Source organism: Budorcas taxicolor, chromosome 11 (genome assembly GCF_023091745.1).
Source record: "Budorcas taxicolor isolate Tak-1 chromosome 11, Takin1.1, whole genome shotgun sequence".
In the NCBI taxonomy this organism is placed as follows: Eukaryota; Metazoa; Chordata; class Mammalia; order Artiodactyla; family Bovidae; genus Budorcas; species Budorcas taxicolor.
In genome coordinates, this window is record NC_068920.1 from 72,131,826 (window position 1) to 72,158,284 (window position 26,459).

Genomic DNA, 26,459 nt, shown 5'->3' on the forward strand with positions numbered 1-26,459 from the left:
TAATTCTTTGCTGTAGGGGCTGTCCTGAGCACTATAGAATGTTTACTAGCATTCCTGGCTCACTCAATACCAGAAACATCACCTCCACTACCACCACCAGCCTTGTTACAACCAAAAATGTCTCCAGACATATTTCCAGGTGTCCCATGTGAGGCAAGATCTCCCCTCATTGAAACTTACTGCCTCAGTCTGCTGCTGCTGTTGCTGCTAAGTCACTTCAGTCGTGTCCGACTCTGTGCAACCCCATAGACGGCAGCCCACCAGGCTCCCCCGTCCCTGGGATTCTCCAGGCAGGAACACTGGAGTGGGTTGCCATTTCCTTCTCCAATGCATGAAAGTGAAAAGTGAAAGTGAAGTCGCTCAGTCGTGTACGACTCTTAGCGACCCCATGGACTGCAGCCTACCAGACTCCTCCCGTCCATGGGATTTTCCAGGCAAGTGTACTTGAGTGGGGTGCCATTGCCTTCTCCGGCCTCAGTCTAACCATAAGCAAATATTGAGTGAGTGAAGTCACTCAATCGTGTCTGACTCTTTGCGACCCCATGAACTGTAGCAGGCTCCTCCATCCATGGGATTTTCCAAGCAAGAATACTGGAGTGGATTGCCATTTCCTTCTCGAGGAGATCTTCCCGACCCAGGGACTGAACCCAGATCTCTCGCATTGCAGGCAGACTCTTTACCCTCTGAGCCACCAGGGAAGTCTAAGCAAATATTCACTTCAGTTCAGTTCAGTCACTCTTTGCGACCCCATGAATTGCAGCACGCCAGGCCTCCCTGTGCATCACCAACTGCCGGAGTACACCCAAACTCACGTCCATCGAGTCGGTGATGCCATCCAGCCATCTCATCCTCGGTCATCCCCTTCTCCTCCTGCCCGCAGTTCCTCCCAGCATCAGAGTCTTTTCCAATGACTCAACTCTTCGCATGAGGTAGCCAAAGTATTGGAGTTTCAGCTTTAGCATCAGTCCTTCCAAAGAACACCCAGGACTGATCTCCTTTAGAATGGGCTGGTTGGATCTCCTTGCTGTCCAAGGGACTCTCAAGAGTCTTCTCCAACACCACAGTTCAAAAGCATCAATTCTTCGGTGCTCAGCTTTCTCCACAGTCCAACTCTCACATCCATACATGACCACTGGAAAAAACATAGCCTTGACTAGACGGACCTTTGTTGGCAAAGTAATGTCTCTGCTTTTGAATATGCTGTCTAGGTTGGTCATAACTTTCCTTCCAAGGAGTAAGCGTCTTTTAATTTCATGGCTGCAGTCACCATCTGCAGTGATTTTGGAGGCCCCCAAAATAAGGTCAGCCACTGTTTCTACTGTTTCCCCATCTATTTCCCATGAAGTGATGGGATCAGATGCCATGATCTTTGTTTTCTGAATGTTGAGCTTTAAGCCAACTTTTTCACTCTCCTCTTTCACTTTCGGGCAGACTCAAATTAAGGGTCCTTCTGCAAAATGAATAAGTAATTTAAAAGTGTCAAGTTCTTCAAAGACAAAAATGAGAAAATATACTGGAAGAGTCATAGGAGACATGATGATTAAATGCAGTGGGATACTGAATTGGATCAGAAAAAGGACGTTAGTGGAAAATCTGGTGAAAATAGAATGAAATAGTGTAATAGTATTGTACCAATGTTGATTTCTTGGTTCTGATCATTGTAATATAATATGTGGACATCAGAGAAGCTGGGTAAAGCTGGACATTAGAGGAATTGTCTAAACTATTTTTGCAACTTGTATGTAAGTCTAAAATTATTTCAAAACAAAAATTTTTTAAAAACAAAATCTGTGACTGATGGTAATAATAAAATGCAGGCAAATTTCTGTATCTGACTCAATGACAGAGATATAATCATAACACATTTGTTTTTGCTGATGTGATTCTTATCACCTCACACGTTATCTGATAATCAAAATAAATTTAAACCCAGTGTGTGTGTGCATTCTGAACCACAGTTTATATATGCTGTTTATATTTTGTTATAAGTGAAAAACCTGGTAAAATGTTCATGTGATAGTTCAAAAAGAAGAGGAATACATTACTTAATAGCATTAAAATCATTTGGCTTGGATTACAGTTATTTGTGTTTTTCTTTTATTCTCCTATGTGGGGGGAAACCACATATCTTAATATCACTTGTAAAACCCATCCCTGTCCTTTCACATATTAGATGATTCTAAAAACATTTGCTGAATTCAGTGGCTTATGTCTTCATTAAGACAATCCAAGACAAGCAACTATGCTTTATTATTTATGTTTCAAATCCTATGAGTAAATATTAGAAGAGGCCACTCACTTGAACTTTTTAAACTTAAGAAGGTTATAATTTTTATGCAACTCTTAAGAAATATAAATAGAATGAACATGGTGCAGGCCCACAACATGGTTCTGTAAATTCAATGAGAAGTCATCACATGGAAAATCAAGAATTTTAACAATGTTCTGACACAGAAGTAAGAATTCATCAAAAGTCTATTACATGGAGACCCACTCTCTAATGAGGGTTCCTGGGGATGAGAGAAGTGAACTGTTCTTGTGGTTGTGTTAGCCTGTTGCCCCACCCCATCTAGCCTCCCAGCTCTGACCAACCAAACCAGACCTTTGGCTGTGGACCCTCCTGACCATCCCAGGACACAGGGCCCATGTGTGCTCTGATCTTCTCTCATAATGAGACTAATTCTTGCTGAAAATATCTGTTACAGATGCTTCCTTGTGGCCATACACCACTTAACACTGGTGCAGGCACACAGTCATCACTCAACTCTTGGCTAAAGCCAGAAACTAATACCAGAACAGAGGGTGAATGGAGGGCTTCCCTCACAGCTCAGTTGGTAAAGAATCTGCCTGCAATGCAGGAGACCCCGGCTCGATTCCTGGGTCAGGAAGATCTACCGGAGAAGAGAAAGGCTACCCACTCCAGTGTTCTTGGGCTTCCCTGGTGGCTCAGTTGGTAAAGAATCTGCCTGAAATGCAGGAAACCTGGGTTCGATCCCTAGTTTGGGAAGATCCCCTGGAAAAAGGAACGGCTAGAGACTTCCATGTATAGTCCATGGGGTCGCAAAGAATCAGACGCGAGTGAGCAGCTTTCACTCTCACGGGTTGGATGGAATGGCGGAGCGACGGAAGGCCATCGGAAGTGGCACTGGAGTTGCTGCTTCAGTCGCTCAGGCATGTCTTACTCTTTCCAACCCCATAAACTGCAGCACGCCAGGCTTCCCTGTCCTTCACTATCTCCCAGAGTTTGCCCAGATTCATGTCCGTTGAGTCATGATGCTACCCAACCATCTTATTTTCAGTGTCCCCATTCTCCTCCTGCCCTCAATCTTTCCCAGCATCAGCGTCTTTCCAGTGAGTCGGCTCTTTGCATCAGGTGACCAAAGTATTGGAGCTTCAGCATCAATCCTTGCAATGATTATTCAGGGTTGATTTCCTTTATGATAGACTGGTTTGACCTCCTTGCAGTCCCTGGGACTCTCAAGAGTCCTTTCCAGCACCACAATATGAAAGCATCAATTCTTTGATGCTCAGTCTTCTTTATGGTCCAACTCTTACATCCATACATGACTACTGGAAAAACCATAGCTTTGACTAGATGGACCTTTGTTGGCAAAGTGATGTTTCTGCTTTTTAATACACTGTCTAGTGTTGTCATAGCTTTTCTTCCAAGGAGCAAGTGTCTTTTAATTTCATGGCTGCAGTCACCATCCCCATTGATTTTAGAGTCCAAGAGAAAAAAGTCTGTCACTGTTGCCACTTTTTCCCCATCTATTTGCCATAAAGGGATGGGACCTGATGCCATGATCTTCTTTTTTTGAATACTGAGTGTTAAGCCAACTTTTTTGCTCTCTTCCTTCACTCTCATTAAGAAGCTCTTTAGTTCCTCCTTTCATTCTGCCATTAGAGTGGTATCATCTGCGTGTCTGAGGTTGTTACTTCTCCCAGCAATCTTGATTCCAGCTTGTGATTCATCCACCTCCACATTTTGCATGATGTACTTTGCATATCTAACCTGAGTACAGGCTTAGATAGGACCAAGATGCACATTAAATACGAAATCATTGTTGAAAGAAAGCTATCCCTTTATAGTCTTTGTGATAGTAAAGCGAGTATCTCATTGTTGCACTGATGTTTGAGTTATCTTCTATTTATGACAAGTTAGAATGGTTTCCCATTTATGACAGTGGTGTGAAGTGTTCTTTTAAATTTTTTAATACCAAAATATGAATCAATGCAGAAATGTTACATTAATAATTATACTTATAGCATGAGGATATGGTAAAAAATTACAAATTGATACTCAATAAAGTTTGAAGAATAGTTGAGTCTCCTGCCTTTGACACTCCTCTTTTTTCCTCTTCTCCATCCCACTCCAGTACTCTTGCCTGGAAAATCCCATGGATGGAGGAGCCTGGTAGGCTGCAGTCCATGGGGTTGCGAAGAGTCGGACATGACTGAGTGACTTCACTTTCACTTTTCACTCTCATGCTTTGGAGAAGGAAATGGCAACCCACTCCAGTGTTCTTGCCTGGAGAATCCCAGGGACGGGGGAGCCTGGTGGGCTGCCATCTGTGGGATCGCACAGAGTCGGACACGACTGCAGCGACTTAGCAGCAGCAGCAGCAGAGGTGCAGGAATCAGTTCGGTTCAGTTAAGTCACTCAGTCGTGTCCAGCTGTGTGCGACCCCATGGACCACAGCACGCCAGGCCTCCCTGTCCATCACCAACTCCCGGGGCTTACTCAAACTCATGTCCATAGAGCGAGGATGTTATCCAATCATCTCATCCTCTGTTGTCCCCTTCTCCCACCTTCAGTCTTTTCCAGCACCAGAGTCTTTTCCAATGAGTCAGTTCTTCACATCAGGGGGCCAAAGTATTGGAGTTTAGGTTCAGCATCAGGCCTTCCAAATAATATTCAGGACTGATTTTCTTTAGGATTGACTGGTTTGATCTCCTTGCAGTCCAAGAGACTCTCAAGAGTCTTCTCCAACATCACAGTTCAAGAGCATCAATTCTCCATTGCTCAGCTTTCTATATAGTCCAACTCTCACATCCATACATGACTGCTGGAAAAACCACAGCTTCGACTAGACTGACCTTTTTTGGCAAAGTAATGTCTCTGCTTTTGAATATGCTGTCTAGGTTGGGCATAGCTTTTCTTCCAAGGAGCAAGCATCATTTAATTTCATGACTGCAGTCACCATCTGCTGAAGGGAGAATTTAAAAAAAGACTAATCCCAGTGGCTTATGAGCACAGGCTTTGGTTGCACCCGCTCAGTCTTAGGCTGGAGGGAGAGCCGCAAACAAATCGCGGCCTTATTTTCAGCAGGTTCATTTTGCAGTGGCTTATGCAAATAGTTCTGAGACAATTTTAGATATACTATTGAGCAAATTAGTACGTGACAGGATGGTGTTGAGAATTCTCACTGTGGATATGTGAAATAGAGGAAGGCGAGAAAGAACTCTCCAAGAATGATTAGAATTGGAGGTACTGGTATAAACTCATGATTTCTAAAATATGTGTGCATGTGTGCATATATACACACATATGCATGTGTATGTGTGGATATATTTATATGTATATATTTCCTAGCTAGGTCTGCTGAGAGGGCTTAATACCCCATAGATTGTCCCGCAGTAGCAATGAGCTCACCTAGCACCCAAATCTTGATCTCTAATAACATCCCCACTAAAAGATACCAGGGCTGAGTTCAGAACTGAGCACGGTCGATACAAGATGAACCCGCGACACCTTAATATGCCAGAAAGTAAGGAAGTCCTGAAAAGAATCGGGGGGGCGTGTCACAAGAGCACAGGCTCTAGCTTGAAGGATCTCCCACTGCTAAACCTGGGACAACTTGAGAACCAAAGTAATTAGGTATAGTAATGAATATAAACTATTAAACAGTGGAAACCCATGAATCCATACCAGTAATAAAACAGATGAATTAATAGTGGAGCAGAAGCGAGCCCTTGATTATGGTCAAATGCTGAGTGACAGCTGATAAACTTGGAGGGAAGGATGGAATCAGTTTGAAACTATCATAGTGAAGACTAAATTTGAGAAGCATCTTCAGTAGATGCTAAATCTAAATAGAAAAAATTAATCAGGAACAGTATGTTCACATGATCTCCTAAATTGCTTGCTCGTTACAAAAGAAAAAATAATACCTAGACAGTGGAGAAATCAGACGACATCTTATCTTGACTGGGTGATCAAAATTAATGTCAGCACTGAGAGACACGTGAACATTTGCACCTCCAGATGTGATGCCCTGAGGAGGACACAGCATCTCATGTAGGATTCTGGCCAGATACGCATATCTTTTATCTTATAATGGGAAAGAGTTAGGAAAGTCAAAACGTAGGATGAAAAAGGAAGCAAGGAACTTTTGAAGAGTTGATATTATTCAAAAATGTCAATATCATATAAGAATGGCTGTGGAAATAGTCCAGATTAAAGGAGACTCAATAGCTAGCTAAATGTAGTACCTGATCCTGAACAAAGAAGCTATACAGGACATTATTCGGTCAATTTATAAAATTAGAATATGAACTGTATCAAAATTAAATTTATTAAAGTTAAAAACCGTATTGTGATGATATTTGAGAAGAATGCTGAAATATTTGGGGATAAAGGGCCATGATGTGTGTAATTACTCTCAAGAGACTCCAAGAAGAAATACTGTATATGTGCAAAAAAAGAAAGAACACAAATGATGGAGCTTGCTGGGTAAAATGTTGATGATGCATGGATCTGGGAGGAAGGTATATAGTGCTCCTTATACTATGCCTATTCTTAGAACTTTCTGATAGATTGAAATTATTTCCAAAATGAAAACTTTTAGAAATAAAAAATGAAAATGTGATCGTGATAACACACGTTCAGTGATGACAGAATGTTCAGCATCCTCGGGAGAGACTTTATTGAGATCTTACAAGGCAGTTGCATGCAGAGAACTAGGCTGAGATGCCTAATTCACCTCGGAATATCGTAGTCTGGAGATCAAAGTGCCGTGATAAAGAGGCCTGCTGGTTTTCTTATTCTCTTATTCCAGTGCTGATCTAAAGAATCCAATAGAGCTGCACCCCAGAGCAGGTTAACTTAGCTAAGTCTTACCCAGACTCTAGTCTGTGTCCATCTGTCAGAGGAGACCGTCAGATCTAGGTGCAGGCCACGGAAAAGGCCTGTGGAAAGCAGCATAGACCCAGAGTGTGGGCCGCAGGCTCATACTGGTTGAGCTTAGTAGAGCTGTGTGGCTTCCAGCCCCAGCATGGGATAAACTAGCTAGCTTGTCATCTCAGAGGTCGTAGGCTCAGTACTGGCATTGAGAGACTTTGGCAAGAATTTAAAAATAGGAAATCTTGGAACTAAGTTATGAACTGCCCTCCACGCCCTATTGGTGATTTACCCAGGTTTCATCATCCAGAAAGACATGGTGTTCTTTGCAGTAAATCAGAAAATGCTGATACCATCAATTCCATCCCTGAAATTAAGATTCTATTAGTAGAGAACAAAATGAAATTAGTTTTATTAAATGTAGATATATATATTTATATATGCCCACATCTGAGAAATAATATCTAAAATAGCTTTAAGAAATCAGGTTTTCAAATTTTTCCAATTAAACTTATTTGTTATTCTTTCATGTTTCTTTTGTTAGGTCCCTAGCATTCAAACAGCAAAAAGCTCCCAACATTTTTTGTTTAGTTTTCTAAGAGAAAAAAAAAAACTAATTAATAAAATGCTATCTTTTTCCATCGTTTCTTTCCTTGGGGTTTGAGGGAAAAGCATAATCTTACTTGTAGAAGACCTTTAGAACAAGGGACACTCCAAGTGTCTATCATATTCCCTAGGAGGAACTGTCTCGAGCAGTCTTTAGGCTGAAAATACCAAGATTAGGATAGGAAGTCAGGGAAATTTTTCTTCTGAAGGAGAGCTCTGTGAGGCCTTGGGGCAGTGAGAGGAAGTGGTAGAAGCCCTTTTACTTGCCAACTAAAATAAGCATGACCTAAAAGGGGCCTGAGAGGGCCGTTTGGGGCCTTGCTGACCCAGGCCAACCAACATGTCTGTCTCTCTCCCCGTCTCCTCTCATATTTAGTATCCCTTTCTTGGCTGAGGGTGTAGGGGCTTTTCTCTGTTTTAGTTTTGGGACTTCAGCCAGTTTCCATCCTGAGGAAGTTCTTAACATCTATTCTAAGAGAATGGGTAGGAGAGGAGACTGGGCCCACACTGCACAGTGGGGAAGACAGCGGAGGAGGGTGTGCCTGGGAGCCCAGACTGTGGCACTGAATTTGATTCTTGGCCTCTCTGCCTTAGTTCTGCACAGAGAGATTGTCGTCTACTTATCTCTTGGAAAGGGAGAAGTAGGGAAATGCCCTGAGTCCAGAAGCACTTAAATATGTACCTCACTGCTAGAAAGACTTCTTGAAGGCCCTTCTTCTATGTAATGATGTGAGTCTGGGGCAATGACCCCCCAGAGGTTTATATGGGGGTGGCTAACAGCTTCCCTTTCATCACCTCTACCCTACCTTTAAAAGGCACTGATTTTTTTCTTTTTCAGTTTTATTTAGTTATGAGTTTTAAATATTTGTTAGACTGATACGAGGCTAAAGCTGGCTGAGAAGGAAAGCCTTTGACAAAATGTAGTTAGTTAGCAGATTTCTATCTGTTCAACCAGGGTCCACATAGTTGTTGTATATTGCCTCATGTAAATATTATATGGTCCATTTACGTCTTGGTTCAGTGGGCATCTGTGCTGTCTGTGTATCCTGTTTGTTTTTAGCATGTGTCTGTATCAACTGAGTAACTTGGCAAAGTCAACACAGCAAGTCATGAAATTCATACTTGAACCCAGACCTTTTAACCCGAAAGCTCATTTAGTTGCATATGGGGCCCTGGACACACCCACCTTTATTTGTTCATGGTTGAATTCTGAGCTCCTAGAATGGCGCTTGGCACATGGAAGACATTTCGTAAGTATTTATTAAGTGAATGAGTGATTATTATGATAGTCTGGTGTTTTGATTCAGTCCAGTGCCAGTTTCTTTCCAGGCCTGCCTCTGAGAGCTCTCTGCCAGCATCAGCAATGCAGTGCTTCCGGCAGATGACTCTATGTTACCGTGATTACCCGTTTATTTTCTTAGTTTCGTTACTGTAGTCATTCTTTCTCTTGTGTGTGTGTTAGTCGCTCAGTCATGTCCAGCTCTTTGCGAGCCCATGGGCTGCAGCCTGCCAGGCTCCTCTGTCCATGGAGTCTTCAGGCAAGAATATGGAGGGGGTCACCATCGCCTTCTCCGGGTGCTCTTCCCAACCCAGGGATCAAACCCGGGTCTCCTGCATTGCAGGTGGATTCTTTACCATCTGAGCTATCAGGGAAGAATCATTCTCTCGTATTACAATTTTAATTTTATTTTTCAAATCTAGTGGGTAGTGAAGGGTGCTAGGAGTTTTTGAGGTCCTGATTTGCCTTATCTGTCTGATTACTTACTGGCGTGGGGGTTTGGATCTTTTACAGCTTTTGGATCTCTTCATCCAGTGGGATTGGTCAACCTACCTTGCTGACTACGGTCAGCCCACCTGCAAGTACCTCCGGGTGAACCCTGTGACGGCTCTGACGCTGCTTGAGAAGTGAGTACCCGTCCCGTGCTCTGTCCTGAGGGGTGGGGTAATGGGAGGGGAGGTTGATACAGATGACAATTTTCTCTCTGCCACTACCTTGAAAAGATGGCAAAGAGGCCCCACTCTTAAAGCCGCCACAGGTGTTCTCAGCAGTTTCCATCACTGGCTTTGGCAGTTCAGTCTTCCTTTTGGAGCCTCTTAATCCCTGAATCCCCGCAAGCTAGGGAAAGTGTGTGTCAGGGGAACTGTGACATTACCTCAGAGCTTACGTGGAGATGACAGGAGGAGAAAGGAAGATGCCTTAGCTTGGGGCTCAGGTCAGCCTGGTGAACAGAGTGAGCCAGCCCCAGCCATCTGGGGTGTGATGATGGATGGAGAGCATCCCCACAGAACAGATGGCTTCTCTGGTTCCTGGCAAAGAAGCTCCTGAAATTATTTCAGCTGCCCTGCCAACCCTTGTCTCCGTCAGATTGAGCTTTCTTACGCTGAGTAGCCCAAGAAAGCTGCATTGGAAGTGTCTGACTCTTGCCTTAAGCAGTCACTAGCCTGCAGAGTGGCTGCCATGGGACTTTTGCGTCTCTGAAGCAGAGGTGCCGCCGCTGAGGTAGAGTTAGCCAGCTCCAGAACATTTCACTAACCAATGCGCCACCCGGATGCTGGAATCTGCGCTGCGCTGTAGCCTGGGTCTGGCTCTAGCCCACCTAGTTGAGAGCTGGCAGACTAGAGACAAAGACCCACGGAAAAAGGAAGCTTTTTGTCGTCATCAAACTAGATAACACCCTTGGCTTCTTAGAAGCTTCTTAGAAGAGTGCCCTGCGTCTAGACAGTGTGGCAAGTCTATATATACAGCCGGTCAGGCAGGTCTCAGCTCCTGAGAAGGTGAGGATCCGAGTCCAGGCGGCCAGAGTGAAGCCTTCAGCAGCAGGAGAGGCTGAGGGGTGCCTTCCTACTGAAGGCTCTCAGCGGGGAGAGAAGGGGAGGAGGTGGAGAGCGGGCGCGAGCAGGAGGTGTGTGTCTGGGGCCAAGCCACTAAGAGCCCAGAATTGACTTTTTCCAGATCAAGACAGACTCATGTTTCCATTTTAACTCTGTTTCCCATGATTCTCTCTCCCAATGACCTTCTTCCCTAGGATATCTAGAGAGTAAGTATTTTATTCACTTGGGCCTTTTCCACTACTTTGAGGCAAGTCCTTCTGGTTTCCTCATTGACACTAATGACTATACTAAAATCCCTCCCCTGTGACTTGTCCCCACCCTGACATACTAATCTGCTAAACCAGCCCAGTGCCAGCTGGCTGGCTGCCTCCTCTCTCCTTGGTCCTTCAAGTGACCCTTGGCTTACCAGTTCCTTTGGGGCTGGGAGTGGTGACAGGGATTTTCCCCCATCAGTGCCAGGTAAAAGGTTGCTCCCGCCCACCTTCCTGGCACACTCAATGCTCTTGCTAGTCCAGGGCCTGAAATCCAGCCCTAATACAAGGGAGCTTCCTCAGCAGTCTTCCCGCCCTCCCAGTGGTGAGGCCCTGGCTCAGGATCTCCCACAGAAGACTCTTTCTTAGAGGCGAGGCCTCACCCACGTTCTCAGCACCCTACTGGCTTTTGCGTTGCTGCTCGGGTGTCCTGTTCAGATGGGCTCTGGGATTCCCTTCGGCCAGTTGCCTGTCTCAACAGTTCTTACTCGTCTGTTCCTGAGAATCTCAGATCCAGGAAGTACTGGCTTATCTACTTCCTGTGGATCAACAACAGGCTAAAATAATCAGCCTCTCAGTAGCATTCTGGAGGCCTAGCCAGTGATAATGCCATGTGCTTACCCCGGGTGATCAGCAGGATTTAAAAGCCCCCTTCCAAACACAGTAGGGCCAGAGGCCACCCAGATCGCTAAAATCCACATTTCCCAGCCTCGTGGGACTCAGTCTCTCGATTTGACTCTCTCCTGCTTTCCCCACAGGCAGCTCTGCCACCAGAGCTCAGTACTCTCTCCTTTCCAACCTGACACTTCTTAGCGGGATGAGACCTGGAAAGACACAAGGACATGATGAGGACTTTCAGGAAAGAGAAGAGGCCCCTGCGTCTTTGAGAGGTGTCCAGGCCCCAAAAGATCCAGATCCTGGGCTCACAGAATGTGATAGGGGGTGGGGGCTCTCCTTTGGTTTCGAGCATTGCAGGGTACACGCCAGCATGCCACCATCAGCCCTCAGGGCACCTGAGTTTCTCCTTCAAGTAATCCCCACTCCAGGCCTTAATGGCTAAGAAATCCTGGCCTCTGGGGCCCAGAGACTACCCTCTTCCCCTGTTTCCTCCTACCTTCTTCTGGACCTCCCCAAAGGGAGTTGAAAGCCATCTCTGTCTTTGGGCTGCTTTGAGGAGTCATGAAACGAATGACCACATAGGATGTTAAATTAAGTGTCCTATAAAGGTCAGAAGTGCTTTTCTTCCTTTATTATTCTTTTTGTTTTGTTTAGTGTTGGTTTTATTTAGATTTATAGTATATCCAGCAAAGGAGTTGCTGTCTGGGATAAATCATCCAAAGTCAAGCCAGTTCCACAAACATCATGGTGCAGTTACTGTTTGAGGGACCAAATACAGTAATCATCATGGCCTTGGGGTCCTTTGTGCTTTCTTTTCAACCTAAACCTCTAAACCTCTGTCATCTCTCCTTCTTCCTCCCTTTCAAGCACAGACCTCCACATGTGGGTGGTTGTGCCTTATATGCAGTGTCTAAGTATGCTTGACGAGTAATTCCAGGCTCAAGGCCCTAAAGCTTAGATCAGAGAGAGAAGTCTCAGTTGGTTTGTGGCTGTCACCATCAGCCAGGGCCATCAATCTGGGATGCTCATCAGAACCTCCCTACCATATGGAGAGAAACGTCCTTATGGACGCTCTGACCTTCTGGCCTCTCTAGTCCATCCCTCTGCACGGGGCCTCCCCACAGGAAAAAGTGGCCCAGGATTAGCCAAAGGCCCCTGCGACATCTTCCTGGGAGCAGTTCACTCCTCCCTGGACTCCCTTCTGTCCCCTCCTCACCCGTCTCCATGCAGGGCAAGGGGCTTGAAGTCAGAGAGCTGACTAAGCTCTGGAGGGATGGTAGTGAGGAGCCACCGAGGCCGACCCCAGGGATGAATGAGTCTGGGCAGTGTCCTTCTTTCTCTACCATTATCCAGTGTGCAGAGACTGGGGCCGAAGTTGACAATCACCAACAAATACCAGGGGCTGGGGCACCTTTCAGGGGAATGAAAGACTCCTGGGATCTGTCACAATGGCTAAGTCAGGCTTGAGGTTCCTCTGGACCTCGGCCTAGCCTTGCCTTTCTCCATCCATGCTCTCCAGTTAGGTCTCTCCATCTGTGGAATTGATGGCCAGAACTGCCCACGGTTTGTGCTCTAGGAATATGCCGTCTTGGGAGCTTTAGCAGGAGCCAGTTAAAAAGCTTTCCAAAGGTCAAGATCTGAAGGTGTCATAGCCATGGAGAGCTCAGGGGCTTCTCTTGCCTAAAACCCTGGTTTTTTAAGTGAGAGAACAGCTCAGCCTTTTGGCACCTGCTTTCCTCAGCACCATGCCCTCTGAACTACCTCACTGCCTCTGGGCCCCTATTCTGAGGCAAAGGAAAAGAGATCAATCAAGCCCTTGGTTTTGTTAGGAGTAGGATAGAGTTACCAGCCAGAGTAATGTTTAGAAATGCATAGTGGCTTTCAGTTACTCGTGTTCTTTTGAAATTGCTCGTTAAGAGCATTGTCCTGCTTTCCCTTTCAAATACCAGCTGTAAGGTCGCAGCAGGATTTTAGGAGGTTCGGGGGTAATGAGAAGACCTTAGACATTCTCTGAGATCCTGTTGTCCATCAGGGCTGCAGCAAGTGCCAGACACCTATACTAGGCTCATACTTGGGCACGGAAAGGAAGGAAGCAGGTAGGGTGAGCATGGGTAGTAAGGGGGCTGGCCATGGCTGGCTCTCAACTGTTTTCCAGAGGTGAGTGAAGCTGGGAGGTATGGAGGTGCCAGCAGGGCAGCTTTCTGAATAGCAGGTGAGTATGGGCCTGACAGTGGAAATGTTCTGGACTCTCTCAGCTCCGGGTGGTTGTTAAGACATACTGGCCACCATTGCCGCCTTAAACACTTTGCTGTCTTTCTTCCCTTCTCTGTTTAGGATGAAGGACACCAGCCGCAAGAATAACATGTTTGCACAGTTTCGGAAAAATGAGCGAGACAAGCAGAAATTGATTGACACCGTGGCCAAGCAACTCCGGGGACTCATCAGCAGCCACCACTCATGAAGACGGGCCTCAGGCCCACAGAGGCTGCTGGCTGCAGCCCCAGAGTCTGGGACCCAGCGCTGGCTGGCCCTGCCTTTGTGCATTCTTCTTCAAAGAGAACAAATGTATTTTTTTATAATAACCTATGTACAGTATTCGCATAACCTTTCCCTATAGTAGAAGAGGCACGAGAGTAAGCAAGTCCATGAGACGTTGCTCAGCCAGGCTTCAGGGGAAGCCATGCTACACTGTATCTTCCTAGAGACGGTGGTGTCATCCGTCCAGTGTGAGGAACCACCTTTCATCTGTGGCTCTAGAGCTTAGGTCTGGGGCTCAGAAACTGCACAAACAAAATGGGCACGTGGCACTGGGAGGTAAGGTGAGTAGGCAGAAGGATAATAAAGTGCATCCTGTTCACTCCTCGGTACCCCATTCACTGCGTGGGTGAGGCTGGTTGTTGTTGATGCAAGGAAAGGGCCTGGAAGACCCTACTCCTTGGTCCATGAAAGACCAACACGCAGCTGTGGAGTTCCAGAGGTTTCTTCTCCTCAGTCCAGTGACTTTCCCTGACCAGACAGCAAGCATGCCGTTGTGACCAGATGAGAGCTTCACTGCCGTCCCCCTGAGGATGGCGTCTTTTAGCCTAGATCTGCCCGCAGTGCTTTCACTCCTGGTTCTTCTGGGCCATGGGAGAGCCAAGTACGCAGCGGGACTAACTAGACCTCATGACTAGCTGTGGGCCGCCCCCACACCCAGAGGAGGTCTTGACGCCAGTGTGAATGGGATCAGAGCCCCAGCCCCTTCCCCGTTCCTCTCACTGCCTTCTTTCCAGGTCAGGCGCCTGGTTCAGGGCATATGTCCGCAGTTATTCCACAGACAGAGAATCTCAGACTCGGCCTCCTCCAGCAGTGTCATTGGGATAGTCAGCTTGCAGAAGCCTGAAAAATGACCTTTTGCCTTCCGCTTAGGTAAAACCTGAAGATTACTGGGAATCGTTCCTTTGTGTTTTAAAACCAGCTTTCTGGCCACCATCTCTATAGGAAATGCCACCAGCTTTGTGCTGTGGAGAGAGCTTTCTCTGGGCATGCCTCTGGGATGGAGCCACTGTCACCATGAAGTAGAGCAGCTCAACCATGACTAATGGTTTGTCACCCCAGCCATCCCTCACCAAGTCATACCCTGGATAAGAAGCTCCTGCTCAAGCCTAAAGCTTCTGTCCCCCTTTGAGGTCCCCAGAGCTATCTTTTGGCTTTGTCTGAGAAAGATTGCCTGTAATCCTATCCTTCAAGCTCTGGAGTTTGCAGAGGAGCCTGAACTGGCTTGGTCCTCTCGCAAATGGGCTCCTGTGACTTAATGCAAAGGCTTTGCTATGGGGTCAGTCATTGGAACCTGCCCCTTAAGACACTTCAGGAAGATGCTATTAAGGCTACTGGCAAGAATATAATTGTGTGTCACCAAACAATGACAAATAAGCCACACAGGCCTTGCCAGCTAGGATTAGTGGGAGGAAAGACTCATCAGACAGAATTCTTCACCACCTTTGTCAGCTATTGAGCTGCTTCTAGGGAGGGCCATGCTTTTCACCACCACCACCCCCCGCCCCTCTGCCAAATATTATGTCACAATTTGAAAACCACGGGGAAGAAAATAGGCACAGAGACACACACAGACTTCCCCAAAACTGGAAAGACCAGGCTGCTTGTGGGCTCTGCAGAAGCTTTCTGAGGCTCATCCTCAGGGCTAGTCATCCTAAGGGCTTGGTCCAGGGTCTTAGAATGAGGCTCAGAGATGAGTGCTGCCACTCAGAACTGCCATAGCCAAGGGAAGGCAGGGGTCCAAGGGAATGAGACCGAAAATGCCATCTCTCAAATTCTGGACTTTATTAGAAAAGAGCAAGAAATGATCACTCTAATCCTATTGCTTAAGAAGGGCCCCAAACACCCTCCTCCCATAGACCCATTACAGCAGGATCGCTTCTGCGTTTTGCATCCCACTCTAACTTTGGAGTGGAATGGAGAGAAGCTTAAGTATGTCACTTTGTTCTTCAAGCATTATCATTGTTGGTCTGGTCTCAGACCTGTACCCTGGAGAAACAGTGTTACAAAGAGAAAATGAACAGGGTAGAGGAACGAGGGTCACCTTGCCCCTTGCACACAGAAGTCCCTCTGTAGAAAACACTTACTCAAGCCCAAGACTCACAGGGTAGGTCCTTTGTTAGAGCCCTTCTTTCCTCTTGGTCTGCCTCCAGCCTTCCCTAACAAAACCAACCTGCACCACTGAGTTGTCTGTGGAGACACACTCTTAGTGCCCAGGGACAGGTGAAAAACAGGCACTGGCAGTGTCCAGACTGTTTGAATTGGTGAAGTCGGAGTTTTCAGTTTTGTCTGTAGGCCTCAAGCTAGGTCAGCCCTTGAGAGGACTTGGACAATGCATGGGTGCCTGTGTCCCCCAGAATCCTGACATCTGGCCTCAAATGCCCAAAAATGTAGATACGCCCCGGAGGCCTCAGAAGAGGCGAGAAAAAGGGTGCTTGGAGGCCTTTCCATCTTCTAGTTGGCTGAGTTCTTGGGGAAACCAGATCCATATTCCTGAAGGGACAGTCAGGTTTGGGACCCTAGTGGGTTGCAAGTAGTAATTTAGGCAGCTGGAATAGTGTGAATGTATCACATGGCAAAATCTCTGAGTAGAATAAACGAAGCTGCTGATGGTGGGAAAGAACAGAACGTGAAAATTGGAAGCAGCAGAGAGTTCCCATTGGTAAAGGGCATATACAGCATGCAGGGAGCAATGCCCAGCATTTGCATTGTCTCCCAGGCCTCCAAGTCAGCCTAGCTTCACTGCGCACTTGACAAGTGCTTGCTCAGCAAGTCCCGGACCCAGGCCCTTTATCCCCAAGGTTGGCATTGGCCATGACTCTGCCCATGAGGCCTCCGCGCACACGCCCCACGGCCTGCTGCAGAAGCCCCTCACCAGAGCCGCACTTCTCCCAGGACACTGCACCAGGCTGCTTCTGTTGCCTCTGTTATCTTTTTCCTTTGCCTGAGTTTGCAATTACTTTTCACTAATGTGTTGGAAATGGCCTTTTTATTTTGCACAAATAGTTGCACATTTATGAGGGAAATTTAGGAAAGTCCATTTTTAACTCTAAAGGGAACTTTTTTCTTTAAAACTCAACCAGTAAAGCTACTGATACAGATGGGCTTGTGCTTAGTAGAAAACCTCTCACGTGGAAAGAGCATGTCTATTCCTCCTGTATGTTCTCTTTTAATTGCTATTAAATAAGGGAGCCTACGCACCTGCCCACCGTGTTGTCTCATGGCTTCTGTTCCCCCGCCCCTTTCCCACCATGGAGCGTGGTTGGTGATCTGGATATAGGCACTGCACCCCTTCACCCTCAATGGGGACTAGAGCAGGCAGAAGCCTGCTGGGGAGGAGAAAGCCGCCTGCTAGACAAGGCAAGAAATCAAATTGTGGCCTTGGAAACATTCCAAACCACCAGCCTGGCGTTCCTCCCTGTACCATTAATACGGGCATCATCGTCATCAAGAGGAATAACCCTTGAGTTGCCTGATTTATGAGGAGTACCTGGCTAGGCAACTAGGGGCTCACTGTGTTCTGAACACCAGCCCTGCCATGGTAAGGCTCCTGGTTAAGACGGAGCCAGGAGGGATTATCTAGAAGAAGGAGCGAAATGAGCCTGTCTTAGAGCTTGGTGTGGAGAGGGACAAGCGTCACAGACTGCCGTGGGAATGGCTCTCGTCAGGGAAGCAGCACAGAGAAAGGTGAAAGTTGCTCAGCCGTGTCCAACTCTGTGACCCCATGGACTACACAGTCCATGAAATTCTCCAGGCCAGAACACTGGGATGGGTATCCTTTTCCTTCCCCAGGGGATCTTCCCAACCCAGGGATCGAACCCAGGTCTCCCGCATTGCAGGCGGACTCTTTACCCCTGAGCTGCAAGGGCCCAGAGAAATGGGGATGTTAATTAGCTGGGTCTTGAAGGAATTAAATCCAATGTGGAGCAGACCACGTTAGAGTGAAAAGTTGGCACAAGTCTGGTAGGCATATCTGAAACGACAGTGAGTAAGGCCTGAAATGTCTGTGCAACAGCACCTAGCCTTCCTGGCCCCAGGCTGGCATGGAATGGGAATAGGCTGGAGAGAATTTCTTCAGTAACAAGTCTGACCACTGCAACTGGCTTCAGTGCCTGAGAGACCTGGGCTTCAGTTCCTGCTGTACCACTTACCAGCTGAATGACCTTGAAGAGTGAACTCCCTGAATCTCAGAATCCTTATCAGTGAAAGCAGAACCATAGTCAGGCCCAACGTACAGGCTTGTTGTGAAGTGTAACTGGGCTCCGGATGGTCAAAAGGCCTAGCCATTTCCTAGCCACACACACAAGCTTTTCCAGGCCTTTCCCTCCCTCGCCTCCAATTCCACAACATGCAGCAACACGTCATATAGAATTGTCCAGAGCATCGCTGCCTCCCGGGTTCCCCTCCCCGAAGCCCATCACAGGCTTCATGGTCCCTAGGTCCCCCGAGCTTCTGTGTAGACACTGACATTACAAGCCTTCACTTCAGCCAGCCAGTTACCTGGTTCAGAGTAGAGCCAGTCCTTCAGGTGGGATCTGCCCCTCAATTCCACTTGGAACCTCTTCTGCCAAAACTCCTTCTAAAGTTTAGGAGTTCTTGACCAGAATTCCCTGAACCCCTGGAGTGTGTGTGGGGGGGAGTATATGTACAAACACACAGGCTTGTATGCACTCAGTTTTCTGGCTAGACGGTACATGGCTTTCATCAATGTCTAAGGAAGATTCAGGACTAAAATCCTGAATAATAACCAGATCCCTTTGGAAGTATAGATCTCCGTGTAGGAAAAGCCAGACACTGAGCAGTCACCTCCTCTCCCTGCCTCACAGAGTTCTGGCAGGAGATTTTTCAGGACCCGCAGCTCTGCCTCCCACCTCTCCCAGGAGCCTCCACATGAACCTCGGGTCACACCTAAACACCAGTACAACCACCATTCCTAGCTTGACCTCCCGGAACCAGTTTAGGGTACCCAGGGGGCACGTGAAGACTTGTACTTCTGAGAAGAGAGACTCCCAGCTGGTTGAGGGAATCACAAGCAAGAAGGTCCAGTCTAGAGGCTTGGGCTGTGGAAGCTGCACTGAACCCAGACGGTTTCCCACAGCTTCTGAGTCTGAGCATTGCTACAAAGTCTCACCCACGGCCTTGTCCAGAGAGGGCCCAGCAACCTTTGTGGTACGTATGCACTGCAGGGAACCACACCAAACCAGGGACAGATGGGAAGCTGTCTCTAGCTTGCCCCTTGTCTGATCTGCTCAGCAGGCAGATGAGGATGGGGAATAGCCAGTGGGAGATAAGGGGAGGGAGGAGAAAGCGTTGCCAACCCTTTACCCCGGAGGCCTCAGCTTTGATTTAATGGACACTGTTTGCCGGGAATGAGAGAGCCTCCAGGCCCAAGAGACCAGAAGACAAAGACTCTCGAGGAAGTGCAGGGAGGTGGAGGGGAGTGGTGGGGGCCAGGCATTGTGCTGGAGCACCACCCCTCTATCTGTTTCAATCACTGCTAGGGTTAGGGTTACCCTGCCTTTGGGGCCCTGGCTCCTCTGTGGGGTCTGTGACATCAGCTGTTGTGATGCTAATGGAGCCCCCCTGCCCCCCACACAGGGGGTACCCCTGCACTAGCCAGCCCACATCAGCTCCTGGGGAGGATACCAGCTCCTATTCCCTCAGGGAGGGGGCAGTCTGTGGGCCCAGAACCCAACCCAAGACAACAGCCCCCCTTCCAGTCTGAACCCACTGCTAAGTGTACCTTCCAAGCCCAAGCTGTGACCTTCCTCTCTCCAAAGCTCCAGAAAAGGAATGAAATCTGAACATTGAGACGCTTTTCTGGCCCTAAACAATCCTTCCATTCTCTAGGCTCAATGATGGGTCTATTCCCGCCTGTAAATGGGTCTCGTAATCTTCAACTTTTACCTTTGCTTCTAAGGGTAATTAATTGCATCTCCCTCTTGTTCTCCCCACACACTCCCCTCTCTGTTACAAGGCTCAGGTTAAGCTGGGTGGATGGCTTTTCTTTCTTTCTATTCCATAGAGCGCTTATTTTTAAAGCTGATGGAGTAACGCCCTGCCCTCTGCCGTGATCCTCTTTTCCGGAGAAGCCTGCCGGGGAAACACCACTTCCCTGGGCACAGGAAAGGGGCCCTCAGACTGTCCACCTTTTCAGAGAACCAGCTCTGAGCTACCATTTCACTCCTCCCAACCCTCAGATATGTTTCCAAGGTTTTAGGAAAGACATTTTCAGGTACCACTCAGGAGCAAAGTGGAGGGTTAAATAGTGATCTGGGAAGTAAAGATGGGCACGGGAGAAAGCAAGACCAAAGGGTCAGAGTCTCTTTTTTTTCCAGGATGAGGAGAAACAGTAAGGTTCAAATGCAGGGCAGCTTGAGGACATCCAGGTTGGAGGTGAGGGTAAGACCCATGAAAGCCAGCTGGCAGAGAGACTGCCGTGGTGGAGGCAGGTCTTGCAGGCAGCAGGTTGAACCCCACAGAGACAGGTGGTTTCTGGTGTCGGTGTCCTTGGCTGATGCCTCTGCTCTTCGAAGGCGGGAAAGACATCACAGGCCTGTCTGAGGCCCCCGCAGCACCTCACCCAGCAGATGGCATATGGGCTATCGTGGCCACATCAGGTCACACTTAGTGATTTGCTACTGAGAGGGGACTGTGAGGGCAGCACCCCTTGCTAAGAGAAATTCTCTGTCACTGACATTCTTGAGAAAGCATATGGTGATAATAAAAAGCAAACCAACGTTTAGCCAGGTTTATTACCGTGTAAAATTCTCTGAAGATATGTTCCATTCCACTCTTGGTATGCCACGGAATAAGGAACAGGTTGAAAACAGATTGAGTAAGGTGAGAAATCAAAGTAGCATTTTAATTCCTGATGGGCGGGATGTGGTCCTGGTGGTGATGGTGAACGTGTTCATACCCGCCCGTGCACACGTGCACACAGAGATCCAACAGTACCTCTGGAGGTTTTCCCCACTGGGCCCGAAGACCGTCCCCACACTGAGCCATTGCTCGCAGGATGGTGATGTTCTTTCAGATCATTTTACTACATATATACTGACTTTTTTCACACAAAAAATTATGGTGTATTAAACTGCAGGTTGTTTTTTTTTTCTGCACCGTGTATCTTAAACATTTTTGTGGTAACATACAGGATATCTTCATCCTTTGTGAAGCTCATAATTATTTCTATTGCACGGATATACCTTGAGTTTATGTAATCAATTCCCAATTGATGGATATTTGGGATGTTTCCAGTATTTCACAGTATATCAAGACATCTGTATACATCTTTGCCTTGTTTAGGTATTTCTGCAACATACAGTTTCAGGAGTGAAATTGATTGGTTAAAGGCTATAAATACCATTAATATTAATAAAAAGTGTGTCTTTCTAGCAAATCACCAACTTATACTGTCTCCAATACTATGAGTTTGCGTGTATTCTCAGCCCTAAGGAATTTCAATATTCATTCATTTTTTACAAAAGTAAAAAATCATTTCCTTTTATTTATACTTCCTTATAGTGAGCCTAAGCATCACTTATATTGTTTATTGCTCGTTGCATTTCCTCTTGTATGAAGTAGCCATCCATTTATTGTGCCTTTAAAAAAATAGGTTGTTTCCTTGTTCATATGATTTGTAACTCTTTGTCTATATGGGATTTCAATTATTTGTCTTATGCATAGCAAATATTTTCCCCAGCTTTTGAGTTTGTTCATGGTCCATATCTTTTAGAACTCTTCACTCTACAAGTGAAAAAAAAAACAGCTCATAAAAAGAGATCTATTGACTGAAGGTCCAAAGTTAGTTCAAGGTTTTTTGCTTCAATGACTGAAAAACATCAAGGTTCTTTCCTTCTCTCCTTTTCAAGTAGCAAGGCCATCCTAAATTTCACTATCCTTCTGGTGGCTGACTGTCATTTTTCCAGGTTTCATGTCTCCACACCACACTGTGTAGAAACTGACTTCCCCTGGCCCTCCGAGATGAGTGAGGAACCTTCTGTCCCCTATGCCTCCCCTACTTGGAGACCTATGTTTAATTACACGTCATTCTTTTTGATCAGGACCAATTCATGAGTTCACTGCTTAGACCAGAGTGACTTGTACCAATCATGGTGACAAAGGCAACAAGGTTACCTTGGTAGATTAAACCAATAATTTCTTACCCCTAGAATTTATAGTAAAGAGGTATTAATACTCACCATGAAGCAAACTGCAAGACATCTGTACAATGGGGAAGAAGTGGAAGGAATATTGGGGAGACAGGCCACAATATTCACTGCATGGTGCTTTTTTGTCATATAGAAAGTTTTTTTCATTTTTGGAATATTAATTTATCAGAATTTTCATTTATGATGTTTAGATTTCACATCATACTTAGATTTTCCCCTCTTCAAAACTGTAAAAACATTGACCCATGTTTTCTTCTGATATTTGTGTTTAATATAGCAACCATTTATCAGCTTGAATTTTACTTAGAGGTGAAGAATGTGGCAGAGATCCAGTTTTTTCTTTTTTTCCAAATGGCTCACCAGTTGTCCCCCAACATCGCTGATTTCTTTTTAAATGTTGTATTTATCATATATAAAATTCCCATTTGTTCTTGGGTCTATTTCTGGACTTTCTATACTGTTCCATGATCATTCTGTTTCTGAGCCATTACCATATTGTTTTAGCTACCGTTGTCTTTGTAATTTCTTTTAATATCTAGTAACCTACATCGACCCACTCCAGTGTTCTTGCCTGGAGAATCCTAGGGACGGCGGAGCCTGGTGGGCTGTCGTCTATGGGGTTGCGGAGTCGGACGCGACTGAAGCGACTTAGCAGCAGCAGCAGCAGCAACCTACATTGTGGAGTAGGAAATGGCAACCCACTCCAGTATTCTTGCCTGGAGAATTCCATAGACAGAAGAGCCTGGCGGGCCACAGTCCAGGGGGTCACACAGAGCTGGACACGGACTGAAGCTACTGAGCATGCGTGTGTGCATGCAACCAACATCGCGGTTTTCTTTTTCCAAAATGTTCTTCAATATTTGGATACTTATTCTTCCCAAGTAGGTTTTTTTTTGTAAAATTGAGGTATAATTGCTTTAAAATGCTGTATTCTCCCAGAGTAGTATTAATCTTTAAAAAAAAAATGTTTAAAGGTATATTGTCATTTTGACTGGAATTGCACTGAATTATAAAATAATTTACAGGTAAATGACACCTTTATAACATAAAGCCTGTCTATGCAATGATGAAAAATGTTTATTTACTCACCACATGTATATTCCTCTGACAGTTTTTAATATTTTCTTCATTTAGATTCTTTGCCTTTCTTATTCGATACAAACACAGATGTTTTATGTCACCATCATTGTTATAAATGAGATCTCTCCTTCCATGTCCTATATTTTCTTTGGCTTTTAATTACAGAAGTAATATATAAACCCCTATAAAATTAGCAAAACTCCTGAAGTCTGATATTACCTAATATTGGTAAGGATAGGGAGAAACGTTTGTAGGAAGATAAACTAATACAACCGCTTTAGAAGGTAGTTTGCTGATGCAGATCCAAGCCCCTCACCCACAGCTCAGAGATCCAAAGGGCTCTGAAAGCTGAGCGCTCTTTCCCAACTCATCTGGTGGCAAAACCTGATCTGCTGTGAAGCTATGTGTCATCTTTATTTGTCTCGCTTAATGTGAATATTTATATTTTTCACCACAGAAGAAGTAATACATTTGATTACAGAATACTCTCCCAAACCCTACTGAAAGTGTTATGTATGGCATATATACTATATTACCTTTCTAAAATCCAAAAAATTCTTATCCTGAAATGTATCTGACCATAAGGGCATTGAGCCATGCATTGTGGGCCTGTATCTGAGAAAGATGCACATATCCCAAGACCCAGCAATGTTACTTCTGAGAATATTCCCTTGGGAAATCAGTCCTGTGGGCACGAGGAGACATAAGACTGTTCATTCTAGCACTGCTTGTGATGATGAAAAACTAGAAATTACCTAAAGGTCCACCAAGCAGGGAGTAGATAAATTGTGATATATCCATCCAATAGAATATATCACAGCAGTTGGAATGAACGATAGTTACATATGTCAATATCAATAAATCTTTTAAAAGTTGTTGAGTCAAAAAGCAAGCTGAAGAATGACAGTGCCTGTCACTCGGAAAACATGAGGGAGACTGATAAACAGTAAGTTCCTTCTGTGGTAGGAGGAACAAAATAAGGTCCCCTGGGGCACACGGGGTTTTGCTACTTTATAAAGTCTAATTTCCTTTTTAAAAATCTGAAATGCACATGGCAAAATGTTGAAATGTGTTTACAAATAAATTTGCAGTCTACGTAATGATCCTGACCCTTTTTGTGGCTTCATAGTATTCCATGCTGGGACTACTCCTTAATTTAGCCATTTCCTTACTCTTTATTGATATTTAACTTGCTTTTACTTACTTGTTATAACCAAAACTGCAGAAGCAAGCACATTTGATATCACTTTGCATTTATACAAACACCTCTTTAAGATTGCTAGTAATTCCTAGGAGTGATGTTATTGGGTAAAGGGTACACATTTTATGGACTCCCAGATGGCACTATTGGTGAAGAACCTGCCAGCCAAGACAGGCTACACAAGAGACTTGGGTTTGATCTCTGGGTCAAGAAGATCCCCTGGAGAAGGGCATGGCAACCCACTCCAGTATTCTGGCCTAGAGAATCCCATGGACAGAGGAGCCTGGCAAGCTACAGTCAATGGGATTGAAAAGAGTCGGACATGACTGGAGCACCTTAGCACACATATATTTTATACTTGGTTAGATGATGCCAACTGTCTTTCAAAGAGGCTGTACTAATTTACTTTCTTACCAGCAATGTAAGAGACTGTCAATTTCCCAACATCATCGGTGAAACTCACACTGGAGTGAGAGGAAATGGTTTATTAATTTGCAGTTGCCAATTTGTTAGGCTGAATCATCTTTTCCCATCTCATTAGTCATTTATAGTATTGTTTTCAATTCCAAGTATGTTCCGCTACAAGTAATGGAAAATGGACAATGAGTTTGGTAAAGAATAAGGTAGGGATTTTTTTTGTTCTTCATTTGGCTTCCATGTTTTCTTTTGACTAAGAAGAATCCTGGAGGCTTAGCACAAAAGCAATGCAAGGCTAGATCAGCTGAGCAGCAGAGACCTAGGCACTTTCTGTCTTCCTGTTCCGTCCCCTCAGTAAGCTCACCACTTCATAGGCACAGAGCAGCTGTGTCACCTGCAGACATCACACCCACCTTCCAGGATGGAGGAAGAAACAAATAAAGAGATAAAGGCCTGTTCAGGTCAAATCTGTCCCTTTCATATGTGCGTGCACACTCAGTCACGTCTGACGCTTTGGGACCTCATGGACTGTAGCCCTCCAGGCTCCTCTGTCCGTGGGACTATCCTGGCAAGAATACTAGAGTGGGTTGCCATTTCCTCCTCCAGGGGACTTGCCTGACCCAGGAATCCAACCCGTGTCTCCAGCATCTCCTGCACTGGCAGGTGGATTCTTTACCGCTGAGCCACCCGAGAAGCCTGTCCCTTTCTTACAAACCTGTAATTTTCACCTTTCTTTGGGTTTGAATATTACCCTAAAATTATGCATTCTCAGAGTTATTTAAATTGCTATTAAACATTATCTCTTCACGTCACCTCCCCTTACATCACATTGGTCAAAATGTGGCCACTAAACCAATCACGGCCAAAGAGAGTATGACTATGGTTTAGACCAACGCTGGTTCATTCCCTGTAAGCTCCATCAGAGCAGAGTGTTTTGTTCGTAGACTTATCCTTAGTGTCTAGAAGAGTTTTTGCCACATAGCATATGTTCAATAAATTTTGCTGAATAAACTGTATGCATGAATGAAAAGATAAATGGAGCTGGAATGGGGTGGGAGATCAAGGGATCTGTAACAGTATTTGAGCCAATTTGAGTCCTGTCCACAGGAAGTCATTAGGAATAAATACTCTCAAGAGAGGGGGTCTATCACAATATCCTGGATCCACTGAGCCAACTGATGCTAACTACCTGTGTTTGTTATACATGGGCAACTACTGTCTCCCAGTCTTTTACTTATTTTTTAAATAAACTTAATTCTCAAATAATTTTAGGTTTACAGAAAAGCTGCAAAGGGGTACAGAGTTTATAGCACGCGCCCAGATTCCTCTGTTAACATATTATCATGTATATGTGTGAAAATGTTAAAAACCAGAAGCGATTTCCCAGCTCCTTAGTCACCTCTGTCCATGACAGGCTCTCAGTCTTGCCTTGCTTTTCATGTCCTTAACAGTTTTGAGGAGTACTGGTCACGTATTTTGTAGAACATCCTTCAAATTTGCGTTTGTCTGGTGTTTTTCTCTTGATTAGCATGGAGTAATGGGTTTTTTGAAAGAATACCACAGAGGTGAAATGTACTTCCCTTTGCATATCAGAGCTTACACGATGTCCATGTGACATCACTAATGAC

The 26,459-nt window shown here is 45.5% G+C and overlaps 1 protein-coding gene across 1 annotated transcript in view; it reads left to right on the forward strand.

Moving 5' to 3' along the window:
* The window catches only part of EXOC6B (exocyst complex component 6B), a 707,283-nt gene extending 692,193 nt beyond the window's left edge, over positions 1-15,090 (forward strand). Inside the window, exons 21-22 of the mRNA XM_052647541.1 lie at positions 9,519-9,631; positions 13,762-15,090. Coding sequence (XP_052503501.1) covers positions 9,519-9,631; positions 13,762-13,888 — 240 coding nt within the window. The 3' untranslated portion in view covers positions 13,889-15,090. The remainder of the gene's footprint in view (positions 1-9,518; positions 9,632-13,761) is intronic.
* Positions 15,091-26,459: the final 11,369 nt, after the last annotated feature.